This window comes from Cebus imitator, unplaced genomic scaffold, assembly GCF_001604975.1.
Source record: "Cebus imitator isolate Cc_AM_T3 unplaced genomic scaffold, Cebus_imitator-1.0 Scaffold311, whole genome shotgun sequence".
Taxonomy (NCBI): domain Eukaryota; kingdom Metazoa; phylum Chordata; class Mammalia; order Primates; family Cebidae; genus Cebus; species Cebus imitator.
In genome coordinates this window covers 3,553,062-3,568,774 of record NW_016107626.1, presented here as the reverse complement: position 1 = coordinate 3,568,774, position 15,713 = coordinate 3,553,062, and the positions used below count along the sequence as shown (strand labels likewise).

At 63.0% G+C, this 15,713-nt stretch overlaps 1 protein-coding gene across 3 annotated transcripts in view; it reads left to right on the top strand.

The window, feature by feature from the left end:
- Window positions 1-5,269, top strand: part of GATA5 (GATA binding protein 5) — a 12,721-nt gene extending 7,452 nt beyond the window's left edge. The window contains exons 3-6 of one of the 3 annotated variants that reach the window (XM_017503491.2): window positions 3,047-3,172; window positions 3,661-3,748; window positions 4,096-4,220; window positions 4,551-5,269. In XM_017503491.2, the coding sequence (XP_017358980.2) occupies window positions 3,047-3,172; window positions 3,661-3,748; window positions 4,096-4,220; window positions 4,551-4,706 (495 nt within the window). In that variant the 3' untranslated portion in view covers window positions 4,707-5,269. The remainder of the gene's footprint in view (window positions 1-3,046; window positions 3,173-3,660; window positions 3,749-4,095; window positions 4,221-4,550) is intronic. The other 2 variants (XM_037729586.1, XM_037729587.1) reach the window with 2 other exon arrangements.
- Window positions 5,270-15,713: the final 10,444 nt, after the last annotated feature.

Here is a 15,713-nt window from a genome sequence, read left to right as displayed (position 1 = left end):
GATCTCTTGACCTCGTGATCCACCCGCCTCGGCCTCCCAAAGTGCTGGGATTACAGGCTTGAGCCACCGCGCCCGGCCTTTCCCATTTTCTTAATTTGATAGAAATGAAACAGCGCACTGTGAAGAGACTCAAGGTGGGTTCCAGGCATTTCTGTGCCACTCACAGGGTGCAGGGTGATGGGCATGCCCGCTGCGGGGGGTCCAGCCCACACACCTGCCTGCACACACCTCGTTTCTCTCCGTACCCCGTGTCTCAGAAGCGGCTTCATCAGGGGCGTGCTGGCAGCTGTGGGGGCGTGTGGAGTGTGCACATGTGTGTACACTCCCATCTGTGTATGCTAAGGGGCGACGGCTGGTCCCAGACCTGAGGGTCCCTCTGCTTCAGGGAAGAGGATGGGCCTTGGGCTACGGATGCCCCTCAGTCTGAAGGCGGGGACTGCTGTGGGCCACGGAGAGGGGGTCAGCAAGTAAACTACAGAGCACTAGAGGTTCCGTGTGGTTTCAGATAAACACACACACTTCAGCGCTCATGTCACAAATACCACAGGAGACAAAGGAGCCGTCACCGAGCAGAGACTCACATTTACCTGCGCATCTTGGGTCCATACGTCTGGCAGCCCTGGGGAGACTTCTTTCCACTTCAGGCAGATCAACAGATGAGTGGGTGTCCGAGAGGCGGGGAGGACGCCGAGCCTCATGCTGGACAGTGGCCTGAGGCCACCAAGGGAGCAGCCACAGCTCCTGGCACCGACAGGCATAGAAGAGAGGGAGGGGCTGGACCGGACTCAAATCCTGTCCAGTAATGGCAGCTGCTTCGAGACCCGCCAGGGTGTGCATCCCAGGGAGAGACACCAGCTGGGGTCCCCAGGTGACCCCAGCTGCTCCTGCAGGAAGGGTGCCTCCAGGCAGTGGGCTGGGCACCATCTCCCTTCCAGCTCTGCCAGGGCCTGGGCTGGGCACCATCTCCCTTCCAGCTCCACCAGGGCCTGGGCTGGGCCCTCCAGCGTGAGCACAAGTCTCACCCCCAACGTCCCCCCCGGGAGACCACTGGAGACCCTGAGTGGCTGGACGCTATGGCCCAAGGTAGGGGACATTGTCCTCCTAAGTCTCCCCAGCCAAGCCAGGAGCTGCAGGCCGAGGCACCTCTCCAGCCTCCCCCAGCCTCACTGGCCCCTTCCTTTCCTTTCTGCCCCTTTGTCATGGAGCTCAGGGCAGGGTCCTGCCTGGAGACAGGAGGCCTGGCCTCAGATGAAGTGGGGGCAGCATTCCCAGAGCCTTTGGCTACTGCCTGCAGCCTCGGCTGGGGGTCGCGGAGGCCTTGAGTTTGGGGGCTGGCTGGTGCTCAGGGCCGCAGGCAGGCCTCCACCCTCCCACTCAGGCCTTCAACAGGGCAGCCTGTGCCCTTGGCTGAGCCTGGGGGAAGGGTGGGCAGGAGATGGTCAGCAAGGCTGGCACTTATCTGGTCATAGAGGGCAGTGACAGATGGGGAAACTGAGGCTGGCTATAACAGACAGGGAATCTGAGGCTGGCTGTATCTGCTCATAGAGGGCTGTAACAGATGGGGAAACTGAGGCTGGCTATAACAGACAGGGAATCTGAGGCTGGCTGTATCTGCTCATAGAGGGCTGTAACAGATGGGGAAACTGAGGTTGGCTGTGTCTGCTCATGGCAGTAGCTTATGGGGAAACTGAGGCTGGCTGTGTCTGCTCATAGAGGGCTGTAACAGATGGGGAAACTGAGGCTGTGTCTACCTATGGCAGTAGTATATGAGGAAACAGGCTGGCTGTGTGTACTCACAGCAATAACAGATGGGGAAACCGAGGCTGGCTGTGTCTGCTCAGCCCTCGTCCGGGACGGATTCTTTCCCCCAGTGTCTGGCTCACTTGTGACTGCTCTCTGGCCCTGTCCTGGCTAGAGAATCTGGGGCATGGCTTTCACTGTGGGGGCCTCGTCCTCACGTGCTGCGTCCTGTGCCTCAGCACAATGACGGTCTGGCCCTAGCTGCCGCCAAGGAGGGGGGACAGAGCTCCTGCAGAGCCCCCACTGTGGTCCTGGCAAGAGCGGTGGGACCTGGACCAGGCGGGGCTGTGCAACCTGAGAGAAGGAACCGATGGGCTCAGGGCAGGGGCTGGGTAGAAACAGCAGCCCCCGGAGGACCAGGGCTGGTGACAGGTGGCTGGAAAAGGTGGTGCCACCAGCAGAGCTGCACTCTGAGATTTGGGAAAGGGCTTTGTGTCTGAGGGGCCTCTGGAGCTGGGCCGGAGCTCCCCAACACCACCTCCCTCCAAGCACCAACCTGTGAGGCCAGCGGGAGAGAGGGCGGCTCGAGCTGGAGGGAGGCCCCAGGTTCACCTTCAACAGGGACCCCCAGGCAGCCAGCTCGGAGCCTCCCCCCAGCCGAGCCCACGGACTGGGGCCCTGGAGGTTCGGGACCTCTGATTAGACCTGGACCTGCCAGAATGGGGGGGGTGTCACTCTCTACTGGGAGCCACGGGAAACAGGGAAGCAATGTTGAGGCCTCTGGAAGGTTCCAGTTGAGTCTAGTCTTGCTCTGACACCAGGCACAGTGCACAGAAGAGGGGAGACATAGGCAGGTGGCACCCGGAGCCCTCAGCTGCTGTCCGGTGCAGCCCCGAGTCTGGGAGGCAGGCGCCCAAAGGGACCACAGGCCCCGACTCTTGCTGCGTCCTGGCCTCCGGAGGTCCTGTGACCTGGGGGTCCAGGCCCAGGGTTGGTGCTAAAAGAGACCACAGGAAAACCACCGAGGTGCCTAGGTGCCCGGCCCCGAGGGGCTCTCAGCCACAATCAGCCTGTGCTGGGTCTGTTATCACCCCCATTTTACTGGGGGGGAAACTGAGGCCCAGGAAGTTAAAGTGACCTTTCCCAGGACTCCAGGGTGTGTCCAGGCAGAGCTCACAACCTTGATGCTCCAAACGCCTTCTCACCGGGTCCTGCGTGGCCGAAAGGCCACCCTGAGCCTTGTTTCCGTCCCCTGCCCCAGCTGTGCACCCGGCCCGGGGCTCACTGCAGTCTCCCTTGCCCCCAGTCCTCATCCCGCCGCGCCGGCCTGTGCTGCACCAACTGCCACACGACCAACACCACCCTGTGGCGGCGGAGCTCGGAGGGGGAGCCCGTGTGCAACGCCTGCGGCCTCTACATGAAGCTGCACGGGGTGAGTGCGGCCCGGGCAGGGCAGGGCCCTCTCCAGCCACCCAGCAGGAGCCCTCCCCACTCCCAGACCTGGGGGCTGGGGAGGAGCCAGCGGGAGGGCCCCTGTCCCTGGGGCTGAGTGTGTCACACACGTCCCCGCCGACGTGGCACCACCCCAGTGGCCCAGGTTGTTCCGGTTACGCCATGGCACAGACACGCTGACCGAGGCTCAGCACAGCCATTCGGCCTGGGCCGGACAGGGCACGGCTCCTGCCCTCGGGGCACCCCCAGTGCCTTCTGGCCCATGACAGCTCTGTGGGAGGCGAGGATGGGAATCCAGCCCCACAAGCTCCCCCTCCCCAGCCCAGCTGGCCACCGACCCACCAGGGCTACGAGGATGCTGCCAGCCCAGGGAGTGACCGGCTCTGGGGGGTGGAATGAGGGGTGCTGTGTGAGGGGCCCAGGGATGAGCAGGACGGAACCAGCCTCCACCCTGGCCGCCCCCGCCAGGTGCCGCGGCCTCTGGCCATGAAGAAGGAAAGCATCCAGACCCGGAAGCGGAAGCCGAAGACGGCCACCAAGCGCAGGGGTTCCTCAGGTGTGCGGCAGCCCTGGGGTCAGGCCTCCCGCCTCCAGTCCCGCCACGAGAGACCTGTGTGTGTTTGGTTCAAGCTCTGTCCTCTAGAAGTCCAAATGCCCCCAGATCTGCCCTGTAGTGACTTTGCTGGGGGATGTGGGGGGCCAGGGGTGACAGCAGGTGAGCGGCAGGGACAGAGGTGGGGCTGAGGAAGCCACGCCCTGCCCAGTCCCACCCACGCCCCAGGTGTGACGGAGAGTAGTCTCCAACCTCTCTGGGCCCAGGCCACAGGAGACTTTGCCACTTGGCAGGAAGGGGAAATGAGGGCACACCTGGCCCCTCTGTAAACACCTCCTCTTCCCTCTCAGGAGCCACAGCGAGCTCCTCGGCCTCCCCATCTGCTGTCCCCAGCGCTGACAGCTCAGCAGCCAAGTTGAAACCTGAGCCCTGCCTGGCATCCCCTATGTGCCCTGGGTCCGGCACGGACCCCCAGGTGAGGGGGCGGGCATTGGTGGGGTGCCCAGAGCTGGGGCCCCTGTGCTTCCTCAGCCCAGTCAGATCCCATCCGAGCCCCTCGGAGCCACTCCCGCCAGGTGGGCTGGACACCCCGTCGGCTTTGGGCCATCATCGTGGTGGCCCTTCCCCCAGAGCTGGCTCTGTGCCCAATGTGGGGGGAGCACTGATGCCTCAGGAGGGGTCCCACATGCCATTCCAGGGCATCGAGGGGTCCCGAAGGGCAACCGCGGTCATGGGAGCTCCTGACCTAAGAGGCCGCAGCAGCCCCCCCACCACCCCGAATTCTCACACTCTCCTGTCCCTGCAGGCCTCCGGCCAGGAGGATGACTCCCTTGCCCCCGGCCACTTGGAGTTCAAGTTCGAGCCTGAGGACTTTGCCTTCCCCTCCACAGCCCTGAGCCCCCCGGCTGGCCTTGGGGGGGCTCTGTGCCAGGAGGCCTGGTGTGCGCTGGCCTCGGCCTAGGTCCCCAGGCAGCCTCCGTCAGGGGAATAGTCTGGAACAGAGCACCCACTGATTCACTCCGTGACTCCTTCAGTCCAGCACAGCAGAGACCAGCAGGCCAGAGACTGGGTGTCCCGGAGTCTCCTCGAGGCGGGAGGGAGGCCTTCTGTGCAGCAGGCAGTCAGCCCCAGAGCAAGAAGGCTGCTGAGGAAGGGCCCAGCCCCCCACCCCACGCACAGCAAGACTCCCCAGGTGCAGCCAAGGCTCCGGACCACACCGGCCCCCCTGCGGCGGCGGCCAACCCAGGGCACCACCTCCAGCTCGAATTCAGTCCTCAGCACACACCGTCAATCTGTTTACAGTTGTAGCAGTTGGGGAAAAGCAATCAAGCTCCCAGTGCAGAGCCAAGATGCCAATCGAAGCGCCTGAGGCCGAGCCGGGGAGGGGAACCAGGGGAGCAGCTGGGCACGGACCTCCCAGGGCCTCGGCTGTCCTTTGCTGTCCCCATTGATAGACGGAGCTGGGTGAGGAGAGCCATCCCGCAGCCGCTGCAGCACTGCCAAGGATGGGCGTGCAGGCCGCACACGGGGAAGCCATTCTCCCTGCGGTCGTCACAGGCGTGTGCGCTTGTTCGGATGGCGTTTCCAGAGGGGATGGGAAAGGGCCCTGTTCTGGCCGAGCCTGTGTCATGACGGTTCTTACAGGCGGAGTGAAGTGTCTGGGAGCCCTGCCCTGACCCATCCGAGCACTGCTGGGGCTGGTGGTGACATGGCCCCCTGTCCAAGGCAGCTGTGAATGCCAGCGGCTTCATGTCCAGGAGGCCATAGGGAGCGGAGGAGCTGGCCGGCCGGCACAGCACCCTGCGCAACTTCTCCCGCCGCCTGCCCCGCACTGGACCTGGCTCAAGAGAACTCAGGCAAGGCCCTGCGTCCTCACCTCCGCCCGGTTGCCACATTTCACCAGCAAGGCCTGATTTTTCCAGCAAAGCCGGAAACGTGGACTTTAAGTCTTCCAATTTGATTCAAAAACCTTTTCAACATTGTGAGCCACCTAGACCCCCACGCACTGCCCCATTTAAAACTTTTATATTTGAAAACACTCGTGTCCGGCGTCCGCTTCGGGAGTGCAGCCGCTCGTCCTGAAGCTGCGCCTGCAGAGCATCCTCCAGCCCCATTTCCGGGTGATGTCATCTTTTCTAAAAAAGACGAAGCCACAGCAAATGTGAAATAAAGCCTTGAACCTCACTCTCCCTCCCCCATCCATCACCCGTGGGGTCTCACTGCCCCACCCCGCCAGCTGGTCACCATCCTCCTGGCAATTTTCAGCCGTCCTCTACATTCAGAAACATCCCTGGCCCCCTGCGTTCCCCCAGGTGCCCTCGAGGGCATCTCCAGGCCCCTGGTGCTCAGGACCACTGATGCCCCCAGGTCCCCAGCTACTGGAGGGGGCAGCGGGCAGGCGGGTGCAAGGCTCGGCAGTGGCCCTCAACAGGCCTGGGGCCTGGCCCAGTGGTGCAGCAGAGGGGCTGGCCTGGTGGACACCTCCATTCCCCAAGGCTGGGTTCCTGCTCAGAGTCTCCTCCCAGCCTAGCCCACCTCCTCCTGGAAGCCTTCCCTACCTGCTCGAAACCTCCTCCATCCTATCAGGCGCTGGGGTGGGGGCTGTGGCAGCTCTAGTAACTTCTCCAGCCACCAGCCCCCACCACTGGACCTGGCTCGAGAAAGAATTCAGGCAAGGCCCACGTTCTAGCCCATGCAGTGGGAGCCATGCTGGGGAATTTCAGCTCTGCAGGATCTGAGGTGGGCCCGGGAATGGGCATTTTAATCAGGAACCCCACAAACCTGCTGGGTGCCTGGAGGTCCACACTTTGAGAAACCCTGCTCTAGGATGGCTTTAGGATCTGAATCCAATTCAAGTCCCTGCCCTGCTCATCTGGCCTGGGAAGGGGGTGTGGGGGAACGGGCTGGGGCAAGGTGGCACCTGTAGGTGACATGGCACCCACCATATGGGTCCCATGTGGCATCCGGACGCCATTGGGGTTCACTTGCTACTGTCCCGTCTGCAAGCCCAGAGGCCTCAGGCTGCCTTCCCGGGAGCCCGTGAGTGAGGACACAGGCCCAGGAGATTGAGGGTCACCTCCCCATCCTGGCTCCTGCATGGCCCCTGCACATCTGCCTCAGTGCTCAGGCTGGGCCGCTGGGTCCCCGAATGGGAAAACAGGTGACAGTGACCTCCACAGGCCTCTCCAGCCCAGGCCGCAGCGGGAAAGGGACAGCAGCCCTGTCCCTTCGCAGGTCATACAGTCGCTGTCTCTGGCACCTGCAGGGCTGACCTTGGGGGTGAATCCATGTCTTTATGGAAGGTAAGGCCAGCCCAGCCCGTTCTCAGCACCCCAGACCCTGGATGAGGGGGCGATGGGACCACAGACCCGGGGGAAGGAGGCCTGAGTTCGGCCCAGGAGATGGCGGGAAGCCACAGAGCTTTCTGGGCCGAGGAGCTGGGGTCGGAGGCAGTCAGCTGGCGACTGTGTCATCACTTCCACATCGGCGCCTCCCCATGCCCGCTGCTGGGCGGCACTGCCAGCCTCTGCCCTCGCACTCCCCGCTCCCAGGAAGCAGGCATTGGTTTTCCTCTTTCCAGATGAGAAACACCATCGCTTAGTGAGGTGACCCGGGTACCAGAGTCAGAGGGCACCGCACAGCGCCCCCAGACCACAGTGCTGGGTACAGTGGAGCTGCCCTGTTGCTTCTGTTCCAGCCTCAGTTTCCCCACCTTTGCTGGGGAGGGAGTACCCCACATCTGTGGCCATGTCTGTAATCCATGGATTGTGTAGCAGGCGGGTTCTGGGGAGGCCCAGGCACCAACCCCTACCTGGAGAGGCTTTCCGGAGGTGTTTTTTGGGGGTGTGCAGGATGGGCAGGGTCCCCTGGGAGGCCTCAGGATAGAGAGGCAGCGCTGGGCACAATCCCTACCTGGAGCAGCTTCCCAGAGGTGTTTTCAGGGGGCATGCAGGACAGGCAGGGTCCCCACGGGTAGAGAGGAAGGAGTCCAGGTGGTGACCAGGCTGGGGGCCTTTGGCCCTGGACATACCCCATCCATGAAGGGAGGATGCCAGAGGAAAAGGCGGGGGGGGAGGTTGCTCATGGGCAAGAGAGAAGCAACCCTTTCCCTGTTTTTATTCCATTTTTAGGGATGTGTCCAGGATGACGGAGGCTGACAGCTTCACCAGTGGGCGTGGTCGCTGCTGCTAAAATTAAGCCTTTCTCCTCTTGGGGGAAGCCCTGAGGACCAGGCCCTTAATATAGCCACTGGGCACCCCTCCCACGGCCCTTCCTCCCGCCAGCCCACCCTGCACGCTGCCTCGTGGGCCATAAACAACCAGATGAGCTGAAGGCTGGCAGCAAAGTGTCCCGGCCCCTTATGAAAGTGACAGCACTAAAAGGAAGGTCCCTTTCCTGCACTGCAGAGACCTGGGTGCACTCACTCCCCATCACCTTTCTAACTAAAGCAGATGCCAGGTGCCTGCGGGAGGAGACGCCACGCCTGGAAATCCCCGAGGACCTTGCAGGGGCCCCTCCAGGCTGCAGAAAGTGTCCACTAAGCCCCACGGTGCTCCATCCTGTGGGAGGGAGGAGACCCTGGTGACATCCCACAACTAAGCACAGGAGACACAGAAAAAGAAGAGAGGTCGGGCCGAAGCCGGGGCGTCCTGACCAGGGCCATTTGTAGAGCCTCCCACGTCAAGCCCTTCATTTATTGCTTCATTCAGGACAAGGCAGCAAGGCTGAAAGCGTCCGGGTCCTGGGGCTGTCGTCCTCTCTCCTCAAAGCAGGCCCCGAGCCTCACCAGCATTCCTGAACCTCACTGCGGCCAACTGACAGGGTGCTTCTCGGTGCCCGTGGGTGCCCCTTGGTTGAGCATCGACACGGGGTCCCAAGAGCTGCCGGAACAGCCTTGAACCTGACAGGGCGGCTGGGTCCCGGGACCTGTCACATCCCCACTGTGGGGCGCCGGAGCTTCCAGGGGTGGGCTCAGGCAGAGGGTCAGCCTCGCCTTTGCGGTTGCAAAAGACAGCTCACGGCTACGTGTTCGTGAAGCCTCTCAGGCGCTCTTCGGAAACGCACCATGCTCATTCAGGAGGGAGATGGGAGGCTCCACCCCAGGAGGTCGAGACCAGCCAGGGCAGCGGTGACAGCCCATCTCTACAAAAAAAAAAAAAAAAAAAATTAGCCGGGTGTGGTAGCGTCCGCCTGCGGTCCCAGCTGCTCAGGAGTCTGAGGTGGGACGGGTGGGATGGTCACTTGAGTGCAAGAGTTCCAGGCTGCAGTGAGGGGTGACCGCACCGCTGCGCTCAAGCCTGGGTGACAGAGCAAGACTCTGTCTCAAAAAAAAGGAACATTGTTAACCAGAGATGCCTCCCGGTGAGGACATTCTTAGAAGAAGACGGTTCCCACCGTCGCCATCATCAAGCAGGTCGTTCCGCCACCAGGAACACTGCTGTCATGCCTGAAGGGGACGTCCCCACTCTGCTGTGCTGGTGCCACAGCCTCGCAGGCCATGTGCGGCTCGGCTGCCTTCTCCAGGGGTGTGGACTGCCTTCAAGGACAGCCAGCTGGACGTGGGCTGAGTCAGGGCCTGGTGTGGGGTGGGGAGCGCAGGGCAGGGTGGCTGAGTGAGCAGAGAAGAGAGAAGGTGGGGAGGACCAGGACAGAGCGGGGGCAGGACCGGCTCTCCTGTGAGGGTGGCTGGATCCACAGCCTCAGGGCTCGTGCTTCTGGGGACACCAGACCTGCCTTCGGAAGCTGGCCAGCACCTGGTGTCCACCCCAGCCGAGGCTCACCGCGGCAGGAGCAGCCGGCAGTGACCCTTGGGCACCCTGGGTCCAGCCTCCTCCTCAGAGGGCCACAGTGGGAAGGGACGTGGCGTGTACGTGGCGGGTTTCCTGATGGAGGCTCTTCATGCACCAGGGCCCAGGCTCAGATCCCCTCAGCAGCAACCCCCGCATGTGCCAGCTGGGGCCCCATCTCCACGTGGCCCCCAGGCGCTCAGCCACCAGCTGGAAGGTGAGGCCCAGGGAGCAAGCACCCAGCCCCCCCACATCCGCCTCTGCGCCATGCCTGGGCCCTCCACTCACCAGAACCCCCAGCCACCGATGAAAGTGAGGCTTGAGGGACCCGGCACCCCTGAGGCTGGGAGGCTGTGGCTGGGGACAGACGCCAGGGTGCCCACGTCCAACCCCCCACAGGCACCTCAGCAGCGTAGGTTAAGCCCATAGCCTCCCCGGGGGGGGTGGCTGGGGTGGGCAGCCCCTCCCCCACAGTGCCTTGTGCGGCCGCCAAGCTGTTGACACGGGCGGCTCCAGCTGCCTTATTTATTATCTGATAACGCGCTCTTGGCCCCGCTGCTGGACGGCGTCGGGCGCACTGGGGCCGCGGGCCTGGGGGAGGAGGAAGGCAGGGCGGGGTGGGGACGGAGCCCAGCCGCAGCCACACCACAGCCGGCCCGGCCTGCACGCTGGACTCTGGGCTGGGGTCACCGAGGGATCCCCCGCCTCCTCCTCCTTGCAGGCCAGGCTTCTCCACGGCCCAACAAGCCAGTGAGCCTAGAATGAGCGCCCCCAAGACCTGCCCTCCCTGGTCCCGGCACAACCCCAGCAGGGTCCCTCCTGTCCACGCGCGCCTCGCCCGGCGCCAGCGCAGCCCATCCCCCACGCCCTGCACGTGGCCCCACTCGGACGTTCCCGGATGCAAATCTGGTTCTGTTTCTTCTTTCCATCCAAACCCTCACTCCCTCGCAGCCGGGCTCTGCTGCAGGCACCCTGAGCCACTGGCCCCACCCTGGTGCCCCGTGGCCTCAGGCCCGCCGGTCCTGACACCTGCTGCACTGTCAGCTGCGGGACCCTTGCAGTGTCCAGGCCCCTCAGGCCTCGGGGTCTCCACACCTGCTGTTTCCTCGGACCCACGGCCCTCCTCCTCCATCCAGCCCAGAACGTGTTGCTCAGCGGTCAGCTGAGGGCCTCTGATGCCACCACTGCCACCTCCACAGCAGCAGGAGGGGCCGAGGTGCACAGGGCCCTCCTGCCTGGTTGTCAGGAGCCCAGGCCTCCCAGGAGGCCCCTGGCTGTGTGGACAACCCGCATGACGCGTGCACACACCCACACACCTGCATGTACCTGAGAGCCGGATGTGTGGCGTACCAGGTGTGCAATGGGCGGCGTTGGGCCCTCCTCTCAGTGGCCGCCCAGGGGCCACCTCCCACCTCAGGCACCTGCTGCCAGGCCTCCAACAGACAGAGCCATCACCGGCCACTGGGCTGCCCTGGGACAATGGAACAGCAGGGTTCCCAACAAGAGGGGCTGCTCTGGTGGCTGCAGGCAGGTGAGTCGAGGAGCCCTCTGTGCCCTCGGAGGACGTGAGAACACAGACTCACCATGGAATCGTGGCCTCTCCGGCCATGCACAGGGTGTCGCCGTCCCCTGTGTGGACAAGTACTTCGTGTGTGATAGTTCTCGCTCAGCGATTAGAGCGTTTTCTAAGTTCTTTTTCCTAAACCTTCTCCCGGGAATCAGCACTGATCACCAGAGGCAACGACAAAGGTGGCCTTTGTGGCTCCACGGACCAGAGCCCCTCACCCGGGAAACACCTGGGAGGACAGCAGGGAGGCTGAGGGAGGCAGAGGAGGGCTCCAGACAGGGCACCAGCGTCGAGCAGCTGAGAGTTTGGGACCCTCAGCTCGGATGATTGGGGGTGGCCTCCCCCCATAGGACGGGTGGTGGTCGTCAGCCTCAACTCAGTGACCTCTGGCCCATCTGCCCACCTCAGGGAGAGCTGAGGGGTGCAGAGAGGGGGCCTGGGAGGTGGGGCGGCCTCAGAGACTGGCCTGCAGTTACATGGGGTGTCATTTCCTCAGCTGAGCCAGGAAAGTCCACCCAGCCTCAGCTGAAACAGGATCAGCCGAGAGAGATGGCACTCAGGGCCCCTCCTCTCAGTGACCCAGAGGAGCTCAGGCTCCAGCAGGATCTGGGGGACGGCTGGCCCTTCGTGGGTCTCCACGTCCAGCGGCCTTTTCTGAGCCCTCAGCCGGAGCCCAGGCGGCCACTTCCTGAAACGGTACTGTTGGGGGACACTGATGAGTTTTCTGAAGATTTTAAACTAAACACAGAAAACCCCAGCACCTTGGCCTCCTTAAATCGACAGCCTTTTGGAGCAGGTGCCTCCGCTGACAGAGGCTGCTCCGAGGTCCGGCTGTCCCCCAGGCCTCCTCCGAAGCATCACCAGGATTTTCCAGTGAAAGATTTAAGCTCCTCCATCCCAGCCCGCTAACCTCCCTGACAAAAACGCCAGGTCTGGTCACTTCCTGTCCGCCCCTGCCTCGCACGCACCCCCTTGGGGCTGAGCTCTGAGCCGCACAGTGCTGCGGGCCCAGACTCCGCAGAGCCTGGAGGAGGTCACAGCCGCTTTCAGATCCAGCTCCCTTGTTTATTTTATGAATGAGGGGGGAAATGAAATACTCAAATACAGTCGTCCTTCCATACACTGGAAGCCCAAGAGACACTCAGACCCCCCAGTTCTTGTGGGGGCCCACAGGAATTCCCAGCCGAGCCCCTGGGGAGGCCATGAGGGAGGCTCAGGGCAGGGTGGGAGGCCCCCTGCCCCTGAATTTGGAGGGCCCAGGGTAAGTGCTCCGTGCCTCGGCCTCCCTGCCTGCAGAGAGCCTGTGAAGAGTCTGGCCACATGCCCGCCCGGTCGTCAGTGCTGGCCACTCGCCTGGTCCTGAGACACCCTTGTGGCCTTTACTCCTGACCCCCTTCCATGGATGGGGCCGCCACTTGGCCTCAGCTCTGCTTAGCCCACCTTCAGCCTGTCCCAGAGCAAGACGGGGCACTTCTGACCTCCCCCCACACCCTGTCTCCCTGCAGATGGAAGAATGTGCCGACGGGCACCAGGCCCGCTCCACCTCTGCAGAGGAGCTGGGGCACCCTGGGCCCTTCCTCTGGGCCCAGACAGGCAGGCTGCCCCCTCAGTAGCGATGAGTTTAGAGGAACCTCGTAGTGACAGACAATGGGTTCTAAAAATACCCCAAAGGCAGGCAGGGTTTGCCAGTAACATCTGTAAGTCCTGTTGGGGGGAAGTTGTAAATACTAAATAATGTTAATTCGGAGCCATTTGTCATTTGGGGACAGCCATGTCCTTTGTGGGGACAAGGGATGTTTTTCCAGATTTATAATTTATTGCTCTTTACAGTTAAATCCAGCTACAGACCAAAAAAAGGGAAAATAAAGCAAGCAGGGTCGCCCCCGGAGCCACTGAGAGCGACTGCTCAGGGAAGGTTGGGGCCATGCCGGGACCACGTTGGGGTCATCTCGGGGCCACGCCAAGGCTGCCTCTGTCCTGTCCCCAGGCCCGTGGGAGACCCCTGCCCTCAGCCCCCACCCAGCTCCGCACTCAGCCAACAGGACCTCCATGTGACCCCATAGGACCTTGGGCCGTCCTTGGTGTCCCCAGGCAGCCAGGGTCGGCCACGCACCTGCCTCCTGAGAGGGCGCCTCTTCCTCCACTTGACCCCACCCCTCCACCCCTGGGGTCGGCCAAACCCGTCTGGGTGAGCTCGTCAGTGCCCTTCTCTTCCCACCGACTCCACTCTGCCATCCGCCCGCTCCCTTCCCACAAAGGCCCTGTGGCTCCTCAGGCCCCCCTCCCCCCATCCCACCTCCCCAGTCTGGGCGCCCTCTGCCTGGCCGTGTTCCCCACCCCGTGAGTCCCAGCGTCCTTCCAGGCCAACGTGGGTCTGTGTGGCCCTCAGTGCCCCCCCAGCTCAGCCATGCTCACAGCCCCTTTGTCATTGCTGTCACCGGCAGTTTGCAATTGTCTCTGAATCCCAGCCCCGGGAGGATGGGTCCATGTGGACGTTGGTTACCGCACAAAGGGGCCTAGACAGGGCCTGGCATACAGCAGGTGCTCAATAGAGCCCCAATGGGCATTTGGGACCATGCAGTCCCCACCGGGGGTCCCCTTTGAGGGCTCCTGCCAGAGCCTCAGTGGCCAAACCCCAGCAAAGGACAGCCAGTCTGGGCCAGGGACCACCTGGGGCAGCCGGGCGCTGGCCTGAGGGTGTGGGTGCAGCCGGGCAGGTGATCAGTTACCCCCACTTATCACAGAGCAGGTGAAATGTCACCGAAGCAGCACAGTAAAGGGCTCCCTGCCCCCAGACTTCCCATAGCCCCAGCCACACCCAGCTCTGCCCTGACTCTGCCCCGCCCTCCCGCCCAGGCTGCCTCCTCGAACCCTGACCCCTGCCTGGAAAATGGTCCCGTTTCCTCCCCAGGGTTTTGCATCTCAGGAACCTATGGGGAAGCCCACTCCAGGCTCGGAGGGTGATCTGGGTGGAGCCCAAAGAGGCCCCAGAGCCACAGCGCTCTGCTGGTAATTGCTGTGTGGCCTCAGGCGGGTCCTGAACCTCTCTGAACCTCAGTTTACGGCTCTCAAAAGTAAAAGCAGTAAGAAGTCACCGCCAAAGGACAGCAGCCTAGAGGAACACGGACACCCACCCCTCCACGCATAGCCTGGCACAGCAAGGGCCAAGGAGAAGGACCCAGGAGGGCGCAGCGCTTCCGAGAGCCAGGGGAGTCTAAGGTGAAACTGAGCCCCAAGAGACCCGGGCCTTGGTGCTGGGCGATGGGTGCTAGGACTGCCCTGGCTTTCTCACAGCACGGAGGACACCACGGAGGACACCACGGAGGACACCACGGAGGACACCACAGAGGACACCACGGAGGACACCACGGAGGACAGCACGGAGGACAGCACGGAGGACACCACGGAGGACACCACGGAGGACAGCACGGAGGACAGCACGGAGGACACCACGGAGGACAGCACGGAGGACACCACGGAGGACAGCACGGAGGACAGCACGGAGGACACCACGGAGGACACCACGGAGGACACCACGGAGGACAGCATGGAGGACACCACGGAGGACACCACGGAGGACACCACGGAGGACACCACGGAGGTGCAAATTCCTCTCCACCTGTGCCTCCTCAGCTCTGCCTCTGTCTCTCCATGTATCTCTCTCCCCCCATCTCTTTCTCCCTCCCCCGCTTCTCCCCTCCCTCTCCTCCTTCCCCTTCTCTCCCTCTCTCTGCCCTGTCTTCCCCCTCTCTCCCCTTTCCCTCCTCCTCCTTCTCTCTCCCTCTTCTCTCCCCCTCATCCTCCCTCCCTCTCTCCCTCCCCCCTCTCTCTCCCTCTCTCTCTTTCTCTCCCCCTCTCTCTCTTTCCCCCCTGTCTTCTCTCTCCTCTCTCTCCCCCCACAAATTCCTGCCCTCCCCAAATGCATGTGCTCATCCTTCAGGAGGCTGTGAGGCCCCGGGCAGTGTGGGGGACTCAAGTAGCCTGGGAGAACCAGCACCCCATCCATCCGCCCTGATCAGAATGTCACCACCCAGGCCTCCATGGCCCAAGTGAGACCCCCAATTCCACCATTCCACCATGTGTTGGAGGATGATACCAAGATGACACCGGCCAAATAGGACCCCCCAGGCCTGGGTCCCACCAGGCCCACCCCAGGTGGAGGGACGGCTGGGCTGGAGAGCAGGTGGGTCTGAGGTGCTGAAGAACCACAGCTGAGGCTCAGGGAGCCACCGTCTGCCCCGGGGTAAGGCGTTGGCTTCAGCTCCCTCCAGGGTTGCCCTAGGTCAGCTGGGCTCAGGGCTGACCCGAGGGGTCCCCAGGTCCTTGACAAGGAACTCCGTCCCCTCAACCCCCCACCATGATGGTCATGGGAGCCCCTCTCCTCAGAGTCAGGGGATGGTGGCATTCCTGCCTCCAGGATGATGGTCTAATGGGGGGAGGGGAGCGGAGGGAGGCCTGGTGGGAAGGGAAGAGATCCTGGGAGGGAACCTGGGGGAGGAGGGAGGAGGGCCTGGAAAGAGCAAGGGGATCCTGGGAGGAGGATGGAGGGGTCCTGGGAGGAGGATGGAGTCCTGGAGGAAGATGGAGGGGATTCTGGGAGGAGGATGGAGGGGTC